This window comes from Acinonyx jubatus, chromosome A3 (assembly GCF_027475565.1).
Source record: "Acinonyx jubatus isolate Ajub_Pintada_27869175 chromosome A3, VMU_Ajub_asm_v1.0, whole genome shotgun sequence".
Lineage (NCBI taxonomy): Eukaryota > Metazoa > Chordata > Mammalia > Carnivora > Felidae > Acinonyx > Acinonyx jubatus.
The window spans coordinates 22,840,923-22,862,650 of NC_069388.1; the positions used below are offsets into that span (position 1 = coordinate 22,840,923).

A 21,728-nucleotide genomic window follows, 5' to 3' on the forward strand; every position below is an offset into this window, starting at 1 on the left:
AGAAGCTAATGGAGACTTCCGCTTCCGGCAGCCTTGAGTCTTTTGGGGGAGTTGGTGAGCTGGGTGCGCTGTCGGCCCTCCCCCGCCCGCCTGCCTGGAGGCCTTGTGGGATGGGCCTTGACGCGCGAAACGTCTCCCTCCTCAGCCAGCTCCCGCGCAGACGCAGTGCTGAGCCCACGCCTGCGGAACAAAGGGTGAGGTCCGGAGCTAGGAGTCATGGCTGCGACGGAGCCGAGCTTGGCGGCTGCTGCGGGCCTCACGTCGCCGCCAGAGAAGGAGGAAGAAGGAGCCGGCCTGAGCTCAGGTCTGGAGCGTAACTTTGCGGCCTCCTCGTCGACCCCTAAGGCCCTACCGTCTGCCCCCGAACCCTCCAGTCCCAGCGCCGCGGTGTCTGAAGGGATTCCTACGCCTCCCGCGGCTGCCTCCGCGGCCCTGGAGCTGCCTCTGAGGCCCGCAGCCTTGGACTCCCCGCCGCTTGCCGAAGCCGCTCCGCGCTCCCCTCCGCAGCCTGGCGGCTCCCGACCCGGCCCCGAGACGTTCCGCCAGCGTTTCCGGCAGTTCCGCTACCAGGATGCCGCAGGCCCGCGGGAGGCGTTCCGGCAGCTGCGGGAGCTCTCGCGCCAATGGCTGCGACCCGACATTCGCACGAAGGAGCAGATCGTGGAGATGCTGGTGCAGGAGCAGCTGCTCGCCATCCTGCCCGAGGCGGCGCGGGCTCGGCGGCTTCGCCGCCGCTCCGATGTGCGCATCACGGGCTGAGCGGCGGAGCTTCGGGCGGCCGGGCTCGGGAGTTCTCTGGACTGGGGCCACTATCGAGTCCGGGGGCTGAACCTGGCTGTCCATTACACGTTCCTGAGAAATGACTTTTGGGCAGCTCCAGTCGTCGGATATGTCCCTTTCGTTCGTCCTTTACTAGGTTTGTGTTCCCGAGCCTATTTACTTGCGACCTCCTTTTTGGCTGGTGGCGAGGCCAAGTTGGGAGCCCATGAGAATAAAGCCTTTGTTTTCTGTCCACTTGGCATTTGCTCGTTTTGTGGGATCATTAACGTGTTGGCTAGGCCTGGGCCTCCGCATCTGGAAAATTTTTTTCCTCGCCTCACAGGACCCCACTTGTGATTCCTTTGTTTAGTTGGGAGTCTACGCAAAGAGGGTTTTAACATTCTGGGTTCCGTATTCGCCCCGATGTCTCACTAGAATATGAAATTTGTTTTCCTACCTAAAAAGGTAGTGGAAAGTGGTTGTGGCAGGCAAATAGCAATTCGGCCATCAACCTGCCCTTGGGGCACGGGCTTCCCAAAAGACCCAAGCCCGAGGGCTATTTTAGTGTTTAATGCAGGTCCTTTTGGAGAGCTCCTTGCGAGCTTTGGTTTAAGTCTCCAAAGTGATTCTTGCCATATTTTAGGCCCCTAAGATTTAACAACTGGTGTGAACTAAAGAATTATTTTATTGCCGGTTCTACTCATTTTAATGTCTCTCCCAACTGCCTCCCTTTATTATTTTTTTTTTAATGAGCAATTGCTTAGAGAAGAATTTGGCAACATTGTAATTCACAAGCTCTGTTGTGAAATCTTAAAGCCTCCTCTTCCTTAAGTCTTGTGCCCACCCAGGAAGGAACTAATTGGGGTCTGTAGGCAGTTTGGATTGGCCTCAGAAAGATCCCAATTGCAATGGGTGCCATCTCTTAATATGAGGAAGGCCAGACCTATCTTCCCTTCACTGCTCTCAACAACTGTAATTTAATAAGTCTGCAGCTCACACCATAAAGCATGAGCCAGACTGGGTTAGAGGCTGGTGTAGGGGCATTTTACTTTTGAAATTATTAAAGACCCTTAGATGAATTTAAAATTCTTTTGCATACTTTCTTAGAATTTAGGATCTTAAGCTTGCATTTGCCTCCCTGCAGAAGATAAATCCGTTTACAGTGTAAAAGCAGACTTCCTTTAAAAAGTAAGGTTTATAGAAAATTATGTAATGCACATTAAAAGTAGGGTACAGAACTTTATAGTAACATGATTGAAACATAGCAACAAAAACCTGTTTTATTTTTTTCCAAATACAGATACAGAAGTTTGCATGTTTTGCAAATATTGCTTCAAAGCAACATTTCTATATACAGCGCCTTCTGTTCTAATAGCGCGTAAACATAGATATGTATCCACAGTGCAATGTTGGCTCATCAAGGGTCCACCTTGCATAACACCATTAAAGAAACAAAATGATTAGTCAAACCAGAACTGTTTTTGTCAAGGCAATTTTTTATAGGTGGATAGTTTTTCTCAAAAGAAAACTTAGGTAGTGTACATATTTCTAAACGGTAACAGTAATCTTTGCAAATAACAGTTTCCAGTGCTCCAACTTGGGGTTAATTCAACTTGACCCAGGAATTGGGGATGGAGCCCCTCAACATGGCTTTAAGTTAGAGAAGCACATTGAGGTTATCAGAACTTGGGAGTCATCCCTGCTTTCCTAAGGACAAAAGTCATGATGAGTGAAATGGGATTATTTCCTTTACAAAATTTAAACAATAGACCCAGTAACAGCCACTTGGCAAAATTAGGGTAATTCAGTTTCTGCTTCCATTTTTGAGAAAGACATGAGATTGACTCCCTTAAAGTTGTAGCTTCTCCAGATGTGATGCTCAAATGTATTTTCAGAAAACAAAAATCAGTAATCTAATAATACAACAGTCATCATACCTCACAGTTGTGGCTACAGAAAATCATCCTGTTTCATCCCTTTTCAGACACACAATTCTATAATGTGGCTGTCTGATAAATTATGCAAAATATAGATGTCATGCACACTCCTTGAACATTTCTTCCCCCACCAGAAACACCAATGTTAGCAATGGGAAAGAGCCTCTTGTAGAGGAATCATGTCAGCTTTACTACAGATGTCACAGCCACACGTATTCCCTCTGATGGATAAGCTACAGCAGGTCAACTGGTCCTAAATTCATTTTATATCAAATGGTGAAGAAATCACTGGACAGAGCATTCCCTGAAACAGATTTTGGTACAGAGGCCTTCAAGACCACAATGACCTATGTGCCTTAAAGGCCTAATCATTCCGAAGGTCGCTGGAGATACTGTCATTGCTATAGAGATAATGGCTACTTCACGTTTACATAGTAAATATTTGCAGCATATAACATTACAGATTCATAAACCCATAATTAACTTGTGAGTGTTAATGGACAACTGTGCTTTGATTTTTGCCTTTAGTGATAAGTAAACTAAATGGTGAAAGGGGTCATTTCCTCAAAGCATGGAACGTTTTCTTTAACTTTGTCTAGCAAGGAAAAACAAAACAATATAGCAATTACAGGTGGAACAGTAACCTGCAAGACTAACAAATATTGTCTCAAAAGGTACAAACTGTACCTGGACCTTAAGCAGCATAATCACCTTGACCTCACAAAAAAATATAAACAGGAAATCTAAAGTGTTAAAGTATATTAAAACAATTCTGAAAACGTCAACTACTGAACATATACCCTTTTGGGAAGGAGAAAAGCGGCACATGTAGAATCTGAAATTTGTTTACAACAATATAAAATAAGGTAATTCCCCAAACCACATCCTTTGTAACAAATCTTTACAGTGAAAAGTGTTCAAAATTTTGGGAACCATTTTTTGGACATTAAATAGAACTGGGAAGCTGTCAATATTAAGAAGTGGGTAGAAAACACTGTCCTTCGGGTTCCAGACCCTGCCTGCTTCAGTTTGGAATTCCTCCTAGATTATTACAGTGAGATTCTAGTTCCTCCACAGGCTGTATGGGCTCTGCTACAAAAGACACAACCCAGCCAACTCTGGGGTAAAAGCATACAAAACTTGTCCCCGGTACCATGAAGTCATGCAAGACGTGGTGAGAAAAGTGAAGAAGAGTCCTAAGGAGAAGGCAGGGCAGCCAAGGCCTCCGCTCCCTCCCAACCTCCACAGAATGTGAAGTCACGACATTCTCATGAAGCTGGAACAATGTAAATGATGCCTGCTGCCTAAATCCATGCCAGGTAGAAACCAGAAGGTTTGGCATGTGCCCCACCCTGACAAAAAAGTCAATTAAATAAGCTGCAAGTTGAATTTACAACTGTTTCCGACTAAACTTTTTTGGCTCTCATTCCATTTATCAGTGGCACGATTTCAAGTGAAGTTTGTGCAAAAAGACTCACTCACTCTCCATTCAACGATGTGCACAGAAGGGAATCCCAAGAGTCTATTTGCCACCTTCTTGGTAGGCTTCAAGATCAGAGTGCCCTGCCCTCCAGCAGCCAAAATGGCCCCTTTGTCCAATGTCCATCACACCCCTGCCCAGATCCCTGAAGTCAGTCGGTGTCACGTGCATTCGGCATGCTAGGTTTATTTATTTAAATATGCAAAGCTCCTCCTGCAGGTGCCCCAGGACTGTGCCCCCACTAGTTCTGGGTGCCCAGTTTCATGTTGAGCAGCAGAGTGCGATCTGCTGCACCTTGCCCAGGTCCATCAGCAGCTGCTTGATGCAATGTTTGAGCTGTGGAAGCCTGGCCAGCGGCTCTGGGGGCTCCAATTCCCCAGTGTAGTCCAGCCAGCTCTCCAACACTGTAGGCAGAAGAGAGAGAAGACCCAGTGAGTTCCCAACACTTCATCTGTAAGAACATCAGCAAGAATCTCAGCACCCTCTCCCATCTACTACTCACAGGGGGCAAGGAGGGAGGACCACTCAGGTGACACTGACTCTACACCCTCTCTACAAAGTATTACCCCTAGGACAAGGTTCAAATGCTTCAGAGCAGCACAGTCTAATAGAACTTTCTGCAGTGGAAATGGTTGATGTCTGTGTTGTCTATATAGTAACCACTAGCCACATGTAGCTAACTGAGCACTTAAAACCTGGCTGGTACAACTGTGTAACTAAATTCAAATTTTATTCAATTTTAATTAATTCAATAGCCACATATAACTAGTGATTACCGTATTAGTGTAGCTCTGGAGTCTAGAAGGCTTTAAAGAACCCACCTTTCTCAGTGTTACTCCCCATTATTTATAAGGCTTTCCCTTATTGGACATCAGAGATCCTAATGTTTTAGCCTCCTGTTAAGAAAAATAAGAATCTAGGGGACGCCTGGGTGGCTCAGTTAAGCATTCTACTCGGTTTTGGCTCAGGTCACGATCTTGAGGTTTGGGAGATCAAGCCCCACGTCAGATTCTGTGCTAAACAACATGGAGCCTCCTTGGGATCCTCTCTCCCTCTCTCTCTGTCCCTCCTCTGCTTGTGTGTACTAGCACATGTGCTCTCTCTCTAAATACATAAACTTTAAAAGAAAATTTAAAGAAAAAAGATCTAAAGGGATTTGAAAAGGTCTATTTTTATCACTGTAAGCTCTGATTTGCTTCATATTCTTATCAGTAGCACAGAATACTCTGATTTTATTTTCTAAGTATTTAATGTAATACGTCCAATTACTAATGATCTTGATTGTATTGGTTCAATACCTAAAAAGCTGCCTTGCCTCTGAGAGCAGGGATTTCTCTATAGAAGACGTTTATTCTTCCCCAAGCCATTCCCTGAAGCTCAGGCATTTGGGGGAGAGACCACATTGGAACCATACATCTTTGACATGAAGCCAGCCCCTCCAGGGAGGCCCTGTGCTCACCCTAGCTTGCCTGGAGCCTTTCTAGTTCATAAATCAACTTGTATTGAGCATTTTCTGGACCCTTGAGCCAAAGGTACAGAAAGAGCAAGATGCACCCAGTGCCTGTTCCTCATGTAGCTTACAGCCTCACACATAATCCTTTTCCATCCTCAGATTTGGCCCTCCTTCTTTCTTCGCACCTTTCAAAATTCTTTGTTCCCTATAAGTTACTTCTCAAAGAAATCTTCCCCAACTCTACCCCCTGAATCTGGTCACTGGGTTAAGAATGCTGTGCGATCACATGTTCTCCTCTGGAGTACTTACCATGGTTTATAATTATATGTAATGGGATAATTTAATTAATACCTACCTCTACCACAAGATCAAGCTCCATGAGGGCAGAGGCCAAGTCTGCCTTGCTCACCACGATATCCCTAACACTCAATTATGCCTGAAACATAGTAGGCACTCAACAAAGGCAGTGGGAACGGCCTAGCAAAGCGCCCCACTGACTGCTCGGGCTTCACAGAGCTCACCTACCACCCTCTGATTTCTTGTTGGTATTTGGGGATTCCAAGAAGGAGAAACGGTCCCTCCCCTTCATCCCAACAAGTACAAGGACTTGAAAATAAGAAAAATAAGACTGCCTTCTCAGACATGAACTTGAAAGCCAAGAGTAAAGGATCAAAGTCATGTGAGAGTACTAGTGACCTGCTGAGCAAGAAAAACTCCATGGTGACCAATTTCAATACATCAGTAAGTCTTTAAGGAAAAAAACTAGAAGGGGGCACCTGGATGGCTCAGTCAGTTGAGTGTCCAACTTCAGCTCAGATCATGATCTTATGGTTTGTGGGTTTAAAACCCACACTGGGCTTATTTGCTGTCAGCATCTGAGCCTGCTTCGGATCCTCTGTTCCCCCTGCACCTCCCTTGCTTGTGTTCTCTCTCTGCATCCCTCAAACATAAACAACAACAACAACAACAAACAAAAAAAACAAACTAGGAGACAGGGGACTGCTAGCAAAAGGGCATGAGAATAAACAGAATAAATGGAGAAAAAGGCCAAAAGTCAATGCCGGAAGAGCCCATCTAGATGAGTGTAGAAAAAAGGCAGTCAGGATTCGCTGCGTCAATTCCGACAGAATGTCAGTCAGTCCACCTTTCCTTGACAAGATGATCCTACAACTGCTGAGAGACCCCTCTTATGGTCTTGTAACTACTTCAGATTTGGTACCAGGTTCACCAAAGACATACCCCAACACTATGGTGACCTGGGAGGCATGCACAGGGAGAAAGAACACCAGACTAGAAGACTCTAGGCTACTCAGTATTCTCTGAGCTTGGTGAAGAGGAGGGTTTAGAGACCCTAAGGTGGAAGCCTTCTCTCTAGATCTGCAGGACTGAAGACCAGACCCAGAACTGTATGTATTAGTAGCCACTAGTATCTTCTCTGGAGCCCAACATCCAGCAGGCCAGTCTTCTTTCTGTACTGTGTTCTGGACCATCACCCCATTTCTCTTTTAAGGAAGCTCAATAGCTTCTCAGCAATGTAATGATTCTAAGCAATGCAGGAGGTCACACAGGTAAAGTTTCATTTCAAATACACTCTCTCAGACCATCCAGATAGAGGTCAATGCTCCTTAAGGTAACATTTTTTTCTTAAAATAGTATTGCTCATGCTGGGGTGCCTGGGTGGCTTGGTCGGTTGAGCGTCCGACTCTGGCTCAGGTCATGATCTCGTGGTTTGTGGGTTCGTGCCCTGCATCAGGCTCCGTGCTGACAGCTTGGAGCCTGGAGCCTGCTTTGGATTCTGGGTCTCCCTCTCTCTCTGCCCCTCCCCCACTCATGTTCTTTCTCTCTCTCAGAAATAAACAAACATTAAAAAAAAATTTTAAAAAAAGTATTGCTCATCCTAAAAGATTCAATATTTTCATGATCATTAAAAATCTTTTGTTTACAACTGTTTACACTAAATTATTAAGCTATGGTTAATACTGAAACAATAACTTTTTTTTTTTAATGTTTTTATTTATTTTTGAGACAGAGAGAGACAGAGCATGAGCAGGGGAGGGGCAGAGAGACAGCAAAACACAGAATCTGAAGCAGCCTCCAGGCTCTGAGGTGTCAGCACAGAGCCCGGACGCGGGGCTCAAACTCATGGACTGTGAGATCATGACCTGAGCTGAAGTCGGACGTTTAACCGACTGAGCCACCCAGGAGCCACAATAACTTTTTAAAAGTATAAATTAGTCAATATAATAGCTTACGAGGCTACTTCTTAAAAGGAATACTGTATCCAAATTCTTATAAAAGCTCAGTTTATCTTAATGGTATTTGGATGAACTGAAGAGTTGTCTCTACTGTAGCTGAAATAAAATAGGATTCTGATAAAAATACAATAGAAAAGTCTGTCTGAATAAAGTCTTTAAGAATTATAATTGATTTTCACACTTCAGAGCCTGGAGTTTCAGAACAAGAACAGAGTATGTGACCCCAGATCAGCAGGACACGCAAGAGGCCCTCAAGCAGGTCAGAGAAGGGAGTCCAGGCTTATCCTTCTCACCACAGTGGCCATGAGACTGGGTGGGAACAGCAAGTCAGTGAGTAAGAAGTGGGTAAACTCTGGGACACCTGGGTAGCTCCGTCAGTTGAGCGTCCGACTTTGGATCAGGTCATCTTGCTGCTCATGGGTTGGAGCCCCACATCAGGCTCTGTGTTGACAGCTCAGAGCCTGGAGCTTGCTTTGGATTCTGTGTCTCCCTCTCTCTCTCCCCATCCCTGATCACACTCTCTCTCAAAAATAAACAAATCTTAAAAAAATTTTTTTAAAAAGAAAAAAAAAAGAAGTGGGTAAACTCTGATGTCTGCTCAAAGGCCAGGCTCCTCTGGCAACAGAATATTCTCCCTGTTTCCACAGTGCTAATCCAGGGACCCAGAACCACTCCTACTGCCATTCTCTCAAAACCCATAATTTCTAGTCTGGCATTTAATCCTCTTTTAACTAGCAAATAGCAAGGTTTTCAGACAGTGGCATCAGTTACAATTCTAAGGAACCCAAGAAAACCTTTTAGGAGTAAAAGAGACAGAAACACTCCCCCTTCAGAAATGCCCTCAGAAGGGACCCTGAATTAGTCTCCCATTCCTAGTTCCTCAGGAGTGCCTCAGAGGCAGGAAAGAAGCATAAAGGCATAGAATTCTCACTTTCCTCCAACAGGGTAACCCTTTCCCAGTCAAGCCAGTCCTTTCATCACCCACCGAGTCACCCCCTCTCCAGCAGAAAACCTCACTCTCTTCAAGGCTCCACTTCACACCCAAGACTTCCAGAAAGCCTTCCTGTTTCCCCTCACACACTTCTTTGGCAGGGCCTCAGCCATACACGTGCCCTGACCTATGGGCCCTCATGACTCTAGCTCGCATAACATATGGTATTTTTCTGAGTTATTTCATGAAAGTAGTTTTATGTCCCCAATATAGTAACAGTAGACAATATATTCAGAATCCTCAAACGGAATATTTATTTATTTTTAAAATTTTTTTAACATTTATTTATTTTTGAGACAGAGAGAGACAGAGCATGAACAGGGAGGGTCAGAGAGAGGGAGACACAGAATCCGAAACAGGCTCCAGGCTCCGAGCTGTCAGCACAGAGCCCGACGCGGGGCTCGCACTCACGGACCGCGAGATCATGACCCAAGCCGAAGTCGGCCGCCTAACCGACTGAGCCACCCAGGCGCCCCGGGAATATTTATTTTTAAGTTTGGCTCCATTTTAAGATTGAAACAAAAAAATTAAGAAATAAGTGAACTATCAAGAAGGAATTCTATCTTCAAAAACCAAGCTGGTGACATTCTAGGGATCAAAAGTCTGAACTTGATCAAGTTTATCATGACAAGGCCCATCTGTTACCACTAACACCTGGGAGAAATACCCAGAGGCTACCCAAATGACTGAGTCAAGTTCTTAAATCTCTACTGATAAAGAAGAAAGGCCTCATTTTAGATTTTTATGAAAGGCTGAAACAAAAGGTTTCTTCAGATTAATCCTCAAAGACATCCAAAACCTCTACTAAGTCAAAGTTGAAATTCCTCACAGAACTTGGTTGGCAAAGGTTTGCTCAGATCGCACACGGCCTGCAGAGAGTCCAGGCACTCTTTCGCACTCTGCTTTGCGGAAGGCACTGGGTAAGTGAAGGAGGCCTCCTGATATCACACAGACCTTAGCAGTGCCTGGTAAATACTAAAAGTAAAGCTTGCCCATCTTGAGAGAAGGATGGGGGTGGATGAGACTGAAAAGAAAGGAGGCAAGAATACAGCTGTCTGTGGAGAGCCAGAGAAGGAGTCCTACCATCCAGCTCCTTCTCGATGGAGTCCATCCTATGTGTGACTTCATCCTGAAGAGATTCCACATGGGTCAGCAAGTTAAACTGCCACTGGTGCTGGGAGCTCAGCAGCCCCTCTCCTCCTCTGTCCAGCAGCTTCCGAGCCGGGGCTTCCTCAGGTAGGACCTTTTTGGAGACATATTCCCTCACCTAGGAATGCAATGGCATTTAAGTTACTGAGTGGAGACAGTTCCCAGTCCCTTCTCAAACAGCCAGTGTTTGCAACCATCTGAAAAACCAGTTGCAGCTTGAATATTCCAAATCTCTATCTCCTTCTCCTCCTGTCTTGCACACCAGGCAGAAGCATGTACCAATCGCAAACACCACAAGGCAGCACGGGCCTCAAGGCCTCATAGCTGCTTCCCAGTGACTGGCCCAATGCCCCAGTCTGAAATAGGCCTCACGGAATGGCTCTAGAGCCCTGAGGTTAGAGTAGAGCAGGGTGGGTGCAGACAGGGGTTAGTATGTTAGTTGGCAGGAATCAAAGCAGTGCTAAGTCCTCGTTCCATGTCCTGCTGAATGTGTGAGCCTGGATTAGTTCTTCTGCCTCTCTAAGCCTCTGTTACCTTACAGGAAAGATGGAAGTAGTAAAACCTATTTTAAAGGTTCATGAGAATGAAACAGGATAAGGTTTATAAAACACAGTGCTGGCTTAAGGTCAGCTTGCCATCAACGAAAGAGATTTTTAATCATAGTTGTCTTGCTTAGGCCCAGTATTTTCTCATTTTTTTATTATGGGGCAGCTATCTCTAGGAAATCTGCCTAGTCTTCAGGATCACACTTTCTCTGGGGTTTGTGATCTCAACCATTCATTCATTCATTCATTCATTCATACATTCATTCATTTGAAATGAAATACAGCCTAGCTAATATTTATTTAGAGCTGACTATGCAAAGCTTTGTGCTGAGAGCTTTTCACAGATACACTGCACAATAATGGAGAGGACACAGTCACTGGCCTCTCTCACAGGAGACATATCCAAGGAGGTAAAGTGACCTGCTCATGTATCACACAGTACGTGTCTAAGCTCAGACTTGAAACTGGGTCTCACGAGCCTTGCCCAGCACTGTTTAGACACTGGCAAGGGCATAGGCTGAATGAGGTACAATGCCCACCTTTGAGGGGCTTATAATCTAGGATGCCCCACCTGGCAGTATGTACTAACACATCTAAAGCTGGTGATGCCAACCACAGGGTAAAGTCTGAAAGGAAGGATAACAAGGATGGAGAAGCTCTCCAATTACACAAAGCCCTACTGACCAACTGAGGACAGGACAGAATAACATCAGTGAATAGTTAAAGATGATAACACAAGCAGGACAACACAAAAGGCTCTAGAAGAGCATGACTTAAATAACAAAAAATTGAGAGGTATTCTTGGGAAAGGTGATGAAAGCAGCAAATATTCTGACGAAATGGACTCTTCTTATGTCAAGGCTACAAAGTTAAATGTCAAAGTAAAGCTATCACAAAATTGTACTGAAAACCTTATACTTAACAAAACACTTGGCTCATCCTTTGCTCATGCTAAGAATCAGCAGCAAGGTGGAATTACAATGTAAACCCTGTTAAGGAAAATACTCATTTTCCTAACTTACTTCCATTTATCAAGTGCCAGTCAACCCTTTTCTCCTTGCTTCTTCCCACCTCCACCCCCAAACCCTAGTGACTATGTGGTTTTGTGGACATTTCCTGCAATCAATGATCTCTGGTTTACCTGGTCTCTCCTGCCTTTGCACCCATTTTTACAGACCAAAAACATACCTACAATAAGCACATTTAAATACAATCTTAGACTAAAAACAATTTTACAACAAACTTCTCCCAAAGAACCCTAAGGAGGGGAACTCAAGCATTCATACACTAAATTAAGAACAAATAATACATGTGGGGGCACCTGGGTGGCTCATTCGGTTAAATGTCCAACTTCGGCTCAGATCACGATCTCATGGCTTGTGAGTTTGAGCCCCGCGTCGGGCTCTGTGCTGACAGCTTGGAGCCTGGAGCCTGCTTCAGATTCTGTGTCTCCCTCTCTCTCTGTCCCTAATCCATTCACATTCTGTCTCTGTCTCTCTCAAAAATAAATAAACATTAAAAAAAAAAAAAAAAGAACAAATACATGTGAACCACATACCTTTAGGGAGCTAGATTTGGAGTCACTGTCCCCCCTACTCCTGTCTTGGTCTAGAGGCCAGCCCAGACGTGGAGAAAGAGAATCATCACTGTTCTCACGGAGGGGGTTGACTGCATCGTCGAGGGCAGAGCCCCGTGTTTCCACCACCAGCTTCTGCTCCACAGCAGGGTAATAGGCGCGGGGCTTCTGATAGCAGTGCTCGCTGGTGATATAGGACTCCTCCACAGACCGGGGTAGGGGCAGGGGCAAGGGCTTCTCCACTGCCCCATTCAAAGTTCTATAGCTTGGGACTTCCTCCTTGCTCCTGGCTTCAGTAACGTGGATGTGTTTGGAATGAGGTCTCCCCTCCCCTGAGTGCTGTTTCCAAGGCTGACACCACAGCTGCAGATCAGGATGCTGTCTGCTTCTGTTGGGAGGGAAACATAGAAAGGGCTCTAGAGTACCTGGGACCACTACAGGGGTTTCTCCCAATAGGAAGAGGAGTTCCCACTTGGGCCATTTGGCCACAAGCCACCATTTGCCAAGCAAAAAGGAACATAAATCCATGGTCTCTGAGGAGACCACTTGCAGGCAAGCTCCCACTGTGGACTCACTCACAGTGAGTAAGACTGGACTTGGAGTCAGAAGACCTGACTAGATTTCAGTTCAACCACTGATTAGCAGTGCAGCTGGGATGAGTCACTCAGCCAGACTCATTCCCATTCCTTCCTCTGCAGAACTAGACTAACCCTCTATCTGCCATTAGCCACTGAATTTGATACAGATTAAGTGAATTAATTCAAATAAAAGTACTCTGTTGGCAGCAAAGTACTCTTCAAATGTAAGTTACTAAAAATAACCTTAACTTATTAATAAGTAGGCATGATAACCCTGGTGTGCAATAGCACTCGGTTACAAAAATACACTGATGACGGGGCAAGGGGGTAGGAATCAAAGTCATCTACATAAAAGCTGTTAATAATTTTTTTTTAATTTTTCTAAAATCTTTTATTCTCACCATCCCAAGGAGCAAACCTTATTGTTAAAGAACAGAGATTCTGGGGTGCCTGGGTGGCTCGGTCGGTTAAGCGTCCAACTTCAGCTCAGGTCATGATCTCGCGGTTCATGGGTTCAAGCCCTACATCAGGCTCTGGGCTGACAGCTCAGAGCCTGGAGGCTGCTTCAGATTCTGTGTCTCCCTCTCTCTCTAACCCCTCCCCCACTTGCACTCTGTCTCTCTCTCTCTCAAAAATAAGTAAATGTTTTAAAAAAATAAGAAAGAAAGAACAAACGAACAGGGGATTCTGATCCTTTTTTGAACCACAAGTCCCTTTGAGAATCTGTATGTGCACCTAAAACTGTGTTATCACTTTAGTCTTCCAGAATCATTCACTGTTTTAGTTTTGAACCAATAGAGGGTCATTAAATTAATCTATTGGATCATAATCAGGTGCAGCGCTTCACGAATTTATGCATTATCCTTGTGTAGGGGCCAGACTAATCTTCTCCATATGGTTCCAATTTGAGTCTACGTACTGCCGAAGCGAGCATCATAATCAATCTTAGAAAAAAGAAAAACAGAATATAAAATATTAGAGTGTACCATTCTAAGAAAGAGTAGCTGTCCTGTGAAATTTTAGTTTCAATTTTATACATGTGAGTAATTTAAAATGTATTTCTTACTGCGGGATACACATTTTAAGTTTAAAAGCCACTACCCTAGATAAACTTCACCTTTTACCTCTTCTTTACTACCCAAAACTTCTATTATTATCTTTGATCATTAAATGAAAAGAAGGAAAAAAGGAAGGAAGGGAGGGAGGGAGAGAAGGAAAACACAACAGTGGATTTCTTGAATAAGACCCATCAGTTCCCAGAGTTCCTGGCTGGGAAGGCAGTGCCCTCTAGGGAGCGTTTGGAAACAAAGACACAGACAGGTGCTACCTACTCCTATTTGGTTCAGAGATGGACAGATATGTGAAGTGACCTTTCTAATTGCCACAATGACTGACAGGTACTACTGACATTTAGTTCATTGAATCCGAGAATGCCTAACATTCTATAATGCTTCGAACAAGCCTACATGATTGGGATAAAGAAGAATCATCCCACGATATAGTCAAGTGTCTTCCCAGCCCCCAACTGAAAAACACTGAAACCAGATCAGCAGAAAATCACAAACTTAACTCATCAGCACTCCATATATGGGTACCCCTCCACACCTACTTGACTGAAGCCTTCCTGCACAAATGGAATAGACCAGAGTGATCTTACAGAACCTAACATTCTGTTCCCAAGGAGCTACAACTAACCTCTCTCACTTCTCCCACTCCAGCAATCACCAACACCCCTTCTATCCACTGGGGAAGGAGAGGAAATGACGAGAGTATCAAGGCAGCCTAGGTCCCTGGATCGCCCCCAAGGGGGTATCACAGCCTGTACCAGGAATCCAAGACACCAGACACACCTCTGAAATCCTAACTGCATCAGGAAAAATGAGGATCACTGTTAACTTTCAAGTGTACTTAGTCTGAAATCTGTTAACTGGAGCATATAAGCCACAATATAGACCTTCTCTTGCATGAAAATCACAAGTCTTTGCTTCCTCCTCCCTAGAATTTTTGCCCTCCCAGGTAAGACCTAAAACCCCAGCTACTACTCCACACAAAGATAACCCTGGCCTTTCTTTGTGCACCCTGTCAATCATGAAGATGGTACGTATAGCCACATGTCACTTTTTAAATGACAACAAATGCTCTGAAGTTACTGAGTTTTGCATTTGAAAATAATAAACCTGTCAGGCCACTTAGGAACAGTATTTCTGAGAATGAAGACCTAGAGCTTGTGACAACAGAGACTATCCATGTGTACACATACGGGGACCACCTCCCTCCCCGCCCCCAGGATCTTTTCTCCACATATAATGATGAACAAGATCACCCTATACCCTCTTCTGACTTGCTAGGAGAAGTCAGATTTAATTCCAGTACAAAGTCACTCCTATAAAGATGAAGGATCTAGGGGGCGCCTGGCTGGTTCAGTCAGTGGAACATGCGACTCCTTATCTCAGGGGTGAGTTCAAACCCCATGTTGTGTATAGAGATTACTTAAATTTTTTTTTAAAAAGATGATTCAGGGATCAGAGATTCGGAAGGGAGAAAGTTCTGGGATATGGGTTAGGGTAAGGAGCAATGGCATTTAGTAAGAAGAAAGAGAACACCATCTGATTGAAACCTCAAATGAAAAGAAATACGACAAAGTTTATAATCATGAACATAACCTGAGGCTTTCCAGGACCGCACATGGACCACCTTCTACCTGCCTCGATTTCTGGCATCTCATTAAGAAGAAATTAATTTGGTATACATGGGGTAAAGCTTTCTGGTTTTATAAAATGTGAGGGAAAAGCTTGTCGCTGACATCTTAATCCAGGGCTGTCACTTGATTCAGTTCACCTCAACAGATACTATCACAGTGACAGCTAACTTCCCCCAGCAACTACCTCCCCATTCTCTTAACCCCACCTCCATCCTCACTCCAGGGTTCAAACAGAGCACATAGCTAGCCTTCCCCGCAGTTAGGTGCGTCCATGAAAACTGCCTGCTCTCTCCTGTCTTTCTTTTCCCCTGGGGGCTGAACAGTTGAGGTACAGGTGAGGCTGTTTCAAACATGCAGATGAGAAGAACCCCAATGGAATGCCAGAGCAATAAGACAGAAGGAACCCAAGTCCCCAGGCCCACAGATGGAATCCTGGAAAAAGACCATCTACCTGATCTGGAACCTTGCCTACTCTTGGACCGTTCATTATGGAAAAAGAAGATTCCACTTTGTTTTAGCCTCTATTTGGAGGATTCCTGTTATAGAACCTTTGCTTTTACCCACATCAATATATATCAGGTCTGAATGTGCCCTTGCTCAACCGCTCATCTGTCATTCCAGTTCTTGAAGCTAGGCCTCTGTGCACCAGAATCACCAGAATACAAGAGAAAGTTCTACCATCCCAGGGCTCTGACACTCTGCCTGATGCTGAGGGCCTCTAGGACTAATCTGCACAAAGGAAACCTTGTTGGGGAGTGGCCTGTCATGTCTAACTCATGGCACTAGCTTGTCATTGTTGATGGTCCCCTGTGGAAAGGCTCATGGGAGAACCTGAGAAAGTTCTTGACAAGAGAATCAATCCCTTACACAGACTGTGCTGATACTGGAAGAAAATGCATGAAACCACTGAGAGACAGTTAGAAAGGTTAGGACAAGTACTTGACAGGAGCTAGGCCTGGAGTTCTAGACGGGACTCTACCCCTGGAAGTCATGGGAGAGCAGCTGTGCCATGCAAGGCCCCAGATGACCTATTTGGTAAAGTGGGGTAAGTTATAAAAGCCAACAGACCGAGTAAGAGTGATATGTCTTTCTCAGAGCTTACATGAACTTGGGTCATCTAACACATAGAGTGCAACCACAGAAGGGAATTCACACTTAGTTTAGCTCCTCAAACTTCTGGCTACTAAAAGCCAGAAGCATAGTACCAGAACACCTAAAACTTCTTTGCATGAGCAAACCATGAAGAGAAAATACTTACTGAGCAACCACTATGCTGGACAGCAGGCCTGCCAACATGGTCTTTTCCAGCAGCTTTCAATTTTACTTTGTTTACCAGTCAAGGGTGTTTAGGATGACTGGATAAACAAAATGCAGTATTACATACAATAGAGTATCATTCAGCCTTTAAAAAGGAAGGAAATTCTGATACAGGCTGTAATACAGATGAACTTTTCTAAGTTTTTTTAATGTTTATTTATTTTTGAGAGAGAGAAAGAGAAAGACAGAGTGCGAGTGGGGGAGGGCAGAGAGAGGGAGACACAGAATCTGAAGGAGGCTCCAAGCTCTGAGCTGTCAGCACAGAACCCAATGTGGGGCTCAAACTCACAAACCGTGAGATCATGACCTGAGCTAAAGTCGGACACCTAACTGAGCCACCCAGGCACCCCCAGATGAACTTTTGAAGACACTGTGCAAAGTGAAATGAGCTACTCACAAAGGACAAATACTATAGGATCCTATTTATATGAAGTACCTAGTCATATTCAGAGACACACAAAGTAGAATGACAGTCATCAGGGGCTGGGAGGAGGGAAAATGGTAAGAAGTTGTTTAACAGATACAAAGTTTCATTTTTGCAAAATGAAGAGTTATGGAGATTGGTTTCAACAGGTGAATGTACTTAACACTACTGAACGGTATATTAAAAAGTTAAGATGGTAAATTTTATATTATGTATATTTTACCACAATAAAAAAAATTCAGGGGGCGCCTGGTGGCTCAGTCGGTTGAGCGTTCAACTTCAGCTCAGGTCATGATCTCACAGTTCATGAGTTCAAGCCCCACATCAGGCTCTGTGCTGACAGCTCGGAGCCGGAGCCTGCTTCAGATTCTGTGTCTCCCTCTCTCTCTGCCCCTCTCCTGCTCATGCTCTCTCTCTCTCTCAAAAACAAACATTAAAAAAAAAAAAAAAAAAAAAAAAACCCTAAAAAAGAAAATTCAGAACTGTACAGCAAAATAGTAAACAAACTAAACTATATATACATACACCATATTTTGATAATGGTGGTGGTTACAAGGGTCTATATGTTTGTCAAAACTCAATGAACCCTTGGGGTGCCTGAGTGGCTCAATCAGTTACTTCGGCTCAGGTCACAATCTCATGGTTCATGAGTTCAAGTCTGACTTGGGCTCTCTGCTGTCAGCACATAGCCCACTTTGGATCCTCTGTCCCCCTCTCTCCCTGCTCCTGCCCCACAGGCATGCAGGCACACACACACTCTCTCTCTCAAAAATGAATAAACATTAAAAAAAAAAAACCTAGGGCTGCCTGGGTGGCTCAGTTAAGCATCCAACTTCGGCTCAGGTCATGATCCCACAGTTTGTGGGTTTGAGCTCTGTGTCCGGCTCTGTGCTGACAGTTCAGAGCCTGGAGCCTGCTTCAGATTCTGTGTCTCCCTCTCTCTCTGCCGCTCCCCTGTTCCCACTCTCTTTCTCTCAAAAATAAACAAACATCAAAACATAATTAAAAAAAGAACCCTAAATGAACCTTTAAGATTAGCAAACTTAATTATATGTAAATTATACCTGTATATGGTTGATTTTTTTTTTCAAAAAAATGTTTATCGTGTAACTGAGAATTTTTAGTAAAGGTCTCAAACTCATTTGTCTTATCACTGATTTTGTGTCTTTCCAATTTTTCAAATTTATCCTGCCCTCCCCCACCACGATGTCAGATGTGACTCCTCCCCAAAGCTGCACGTGCCGCACTTACTGTAAGATGCTCATCTTGAGCTGCAGGCCATGCAGAACCTCGATCACTCTCTGCACATCTCCAAGAAGCTGGTGGGTGGCCACAATCTTCTTGGCATTCTGGTGGGAGTAGTTCTCTTCTAAGAATGCCAGGCCATGCATATGTCCCCTGCTCAACCACTCCTTGTCATACCAGTACTTGAAGCCAGGCCTCTGACCTAAAGCAGTGACAATAAGAGAGTTAATACATGGCCTGATGGAAACCACTGCATCATTGTACAATCATCACATAAATTATTGGAAGGATGGATTGGTGTGTTCATTTTATTCATTCATCCAATATACATTTACTTGGCACCAATATACATTTACTACATGCCAGGCTCCCTAATAGGGGTTGGGGTTAAAGCAGTAGATGTAAATTTCCTGAACTCCTAGAACTGGCCAGAGGTGGAGTGGGAACCTGGGTACCTCTTTAAATTTAAATCACATCATTACCTCTCCTATTTAAAACCTTCAATGACTTCCTACTACATACAAAAGAAAAGCCAAAGCCCTAACACTGGCCTAATGAGGCCAACAGCACCCAGCTCCTTCCTGCCCTCCTTGCCTTATCCTTACAGTGGCCTCCTTTCGGTTTCTGGAACATATCCCACTTTTCAGTCTTAGGATCTCTATCCTAACATCCTCTCTGTCTGGAGTACCATTCCCCAAGCCACAGAACTGGCATCTTTCCACCTCCTCAGAGAGGCCTTTTGTTATCTTCCAAAGTAAGAAAGCCTCTTCAAAAGCCTACTCATTCCCTATCTGGTTGCTTCCTTCTCCCCGCTCCCCCACCCCCCCCCCCCCCAAAGCATTCATCCCTATCTAACATCTTGCTTATTTTACTTATTCTGACATCTGTTTCTGGCGCCAACTCCACTAAGAGCAAGAATAATAGGAAGCACCTTATTCATAGTTGTAACCCCAGCGTTTAGCAAAATACATCTGAAATGGATTTATCAAATGAAAACAAGGTTCAAATCCTCCTTCCAACTGTCACATACCACCTTACTAAATAGTCAGGCACTCTCCCTTCTCTGAACCTCCATTTCCCATCTGTTAAAGTGACATATGAATTGGATGGTTTCAGTGATCTTATTCATTACAGGGATCCTTAGGAAGAACTGAAAACACAACCATACATGACTTGGTGGTGTTTCCTCCTCCAAAAGCCTAGAGAACAGATTTCAACCAGACAGGCATTTTTACCTCCCACTATCTATAAAAACCCTTAAATAACCCACGTAATATCTATCAAGGTCCTTGGGCTCTTTCTGGCTTTACTAAAACACATGGTAGGGATGCACCTCGATTCTGTTAAAAACATCTATAAGTAACCTTTAAAGAATAAGTGTTAGGTTAAACTCCTGGCCCAAGACACTGCAGAGTCAAACACTGCCTTTAAATGTAAAAGCACTCAATTCAAGGAGGAGTCTATTTGCAGTGTTGGCAATTAGAGTTGTAAAAGTTCAAAGGAGTGCAGAGGAGTTGATGAAGATGGTGTGTATGATTTGTAAAAAGGGGGAAACGGAGGGAAGGAGTGAGAGAAAATAAAGTAAACAGATTTGTAAACAGTGCCAAGGAGCCCCAGGGATTATGTGTGGCCTCTCAGAGGCAGCTGCTGCAGGAGGGGCCTGAGCAGCAGGATTCAGAGCAGTAACACCTGTTTTACAAGACAAAGGTCAAGGCAGTGGTTCTCCTCTCCTATCTAGCATTATCTGGCTGACTGACCTTGGCCCCTTCATGTTCCTCCTGGGCCTATATTTGCTCACCTATCAAATATCAGAGCTAGACTGAGTGGTCTCTGAGATCCTGCCCATGGATAGTATTCTATGATTCACAGACTAATCTTCTGACCATATTCTTTCCTCGGGAAAAAGCAGCAAGTGGGCAGATTCCTCTCCATCTACAGACTCATCCAGCACAAGGAGATACAGTACCATGACTGAGGTCATCAGGTCCCAAAGGGACACACTTGCTAGAAAACAAACTATGGTGACTAGACCCTCCCTACACAACCAACAAAATCAAGATTTGGCCCCACAAGCCAGTTTTAATTCCAATTTTCTTTATGAGATTGGGAAAGTCATTCATGTCCCTAGGCACCAATTTCTTCCTCATAAGTAAAAACAGGAATAGGAGCTCCTACCAGACCCACCTCATAGGACTAAAAGAATCAACAGAAGTAGAGGCTCTTGAACACTGTCTAGCCTTGTAAGGGGATCATGGGACTGGAGCCAAGGGGAGAAACTTTACCGGTGGTGAAGGGAGAAGATGTAACCACTCCACTGACAGCAAGACAAGAACCACAGATTTAAGACTTCTGGAAAGGGGCACCTAAGAGCCACAGGCCAGCCATGAGGCCATGAACAATGAAACTTAACTGATTCTGCTAAGGAATTAATTCACTGCTTTGGGTAGCAGTCAAGCTCTACCAACTATATATATACCTTTCCCCTTCCCCTCAAGGGCAGATCTCTCTTCCAGGTGATGCAATGGAGGGCAGGTGCCACCAGAGGGAGCAGAGGCATATTCCTAACCTCCAACAGCCCCAAAAAGCCAAAGACAGAGCCCACCTCTTCATGAACCCTCAATAAAAGGAAAAGGCGCTTGCTCCAGCAGCACATATTCTAAAACTGGCACAATACAGACAAGACTGGCATGGCCCCTAAGCAAGGATGACACGCATATCTGTAAGGCATTACACAATTTTTAGAGTTTCAGTCACGCAAGATGAAAAAGTTCTAGAGACCTGCTGTACAATGCTGTGTTTACAGTTTATAAACAATAGTGTATTGTATACTTAAAAATTTGTTAAGAGGATAGATCTTATACCATTTTCATAACAATAAAAAAATAATTCTAGCTCCAGGCCAGGCCTTCCACAGGCTTCACACATACTCTCTCACTGCTAAGTTCAGGACAGCAGGCCAAGTGAGCTAGCAGCAGGGGCAAGGAGGAGTCAGTCTAGCCAATGTCGAAGAAATGAGTCTCAAGACCACAGACAGGCTGCTTCACGGCCAGCTGTGGAAAAGGCTACATTTGTTAACATCCCTGACTCCAGAAATCTCTACCTGGAGGGTCTTGGCAAACATAACAGGTGTATTTCTCTGGCACATTTTCTTCCAGTAATCCCATGCAGACCCCATGCTGCCAGCACTGGCACTCTTCACACTGTTAGAATTAAAGAAGCAATAAAAATTAAACTCAGAAGGTATCCTCTATCCAAAAATAAGACCCACTATAAGGGGAGGGGCAGGAGAAGGATTAGGGAGGGAGAGCACTCCCAACT

The 21,728-nt window shown here is 44.4% G+C and overlaps 2 protein-coding genes and 2 non-coding genes across 9 annotated transcripts in view; 2 read left to right on the forward strand and 2 right to left on the reverse strand.

Annotated features, from left to right (window-relative positions):
• The first annotated feature begins 164 nt into the window (after window positions 1–164).
• On the forward strand, window positions 165–1,014 carry SCAND1 (SCAN domain containing 1). The gene has a single exon (XM_027069990.1). The coding sequence runs from the start codon at window positions 217–219 to the stop codon at window positions 757–759; it is 543 nt and encodes a 180-aa protein (XP_026925791.1). The 5' UTR covers window positions 165–216; the 3' UTR covers window positions 760–1,014.
• Window positions 1,015–2,021: 1,007 nt separating this feature from the next.
• Window positions 2,022–21,728, reverse strand: part of PHF20 (PHD finger protein 20) — a 170,045-nt gene continuing 150,338 nt past the window's right edge. For all 6 annotated transcript variants that reach the window (XM_015070956.3, XM_053200000.1, XM_027069976.2 and 3 more), the window contains 5 exons: window positions 21,511–21,610; window positions 18,417–18,612; window positions 12,128–12,533; window positions 9,959–10,142; window positions 2,022–4,580 (listed from right to left, as the gene is read on the reverse strand). In XM_015070956.3, the coding sequence (XP_014926442.1) occupies window positions 4,438–4,580; window positions 9,959–10,142; window positions 12,128–12,533; window positions 18,417–18,612; window positions 21,511–21,610 (1,029 nt within the window). In that variant the 3' untranslated portion in view covers window positions 2,022–4,437. The remainder of the gene's footprint in view (window positions 4,581–9,958; window positions 10,143–12,127; window positions 12,534–18,416; window positions 18,613–21,510; window positions 21,611–21,728) is intronic.
• LOC113602621 (U6 spliceosomal RNA) lies at window positions 13,551–13,657 on the reverse strand. The gene has a single exon (XR_003424103.1). It is a non-coding gene; the product is annotated as a U6 spliceosomal RNA (small nuclear RNA).
• On the forward strand, window positions 21,043–21,149 carry LOC113602614 (U6 spliceosomal RNA). Its single transcript, XR_003424098.1, has one exon. It is a non-coding gene; the product is annotated as a U6 spliceosomal RNA (small nuclear RNA).

Bases quoted from the DNA above. Each gene is read 5' to 3' on its own strand.
- SCAND1 (XM_027069990.1), top strand. From the start codon at position 217: ATGGCTGCGACGGAGCCGAGCTTGGCGGCTGCTGCGGGCCTCACGTCG.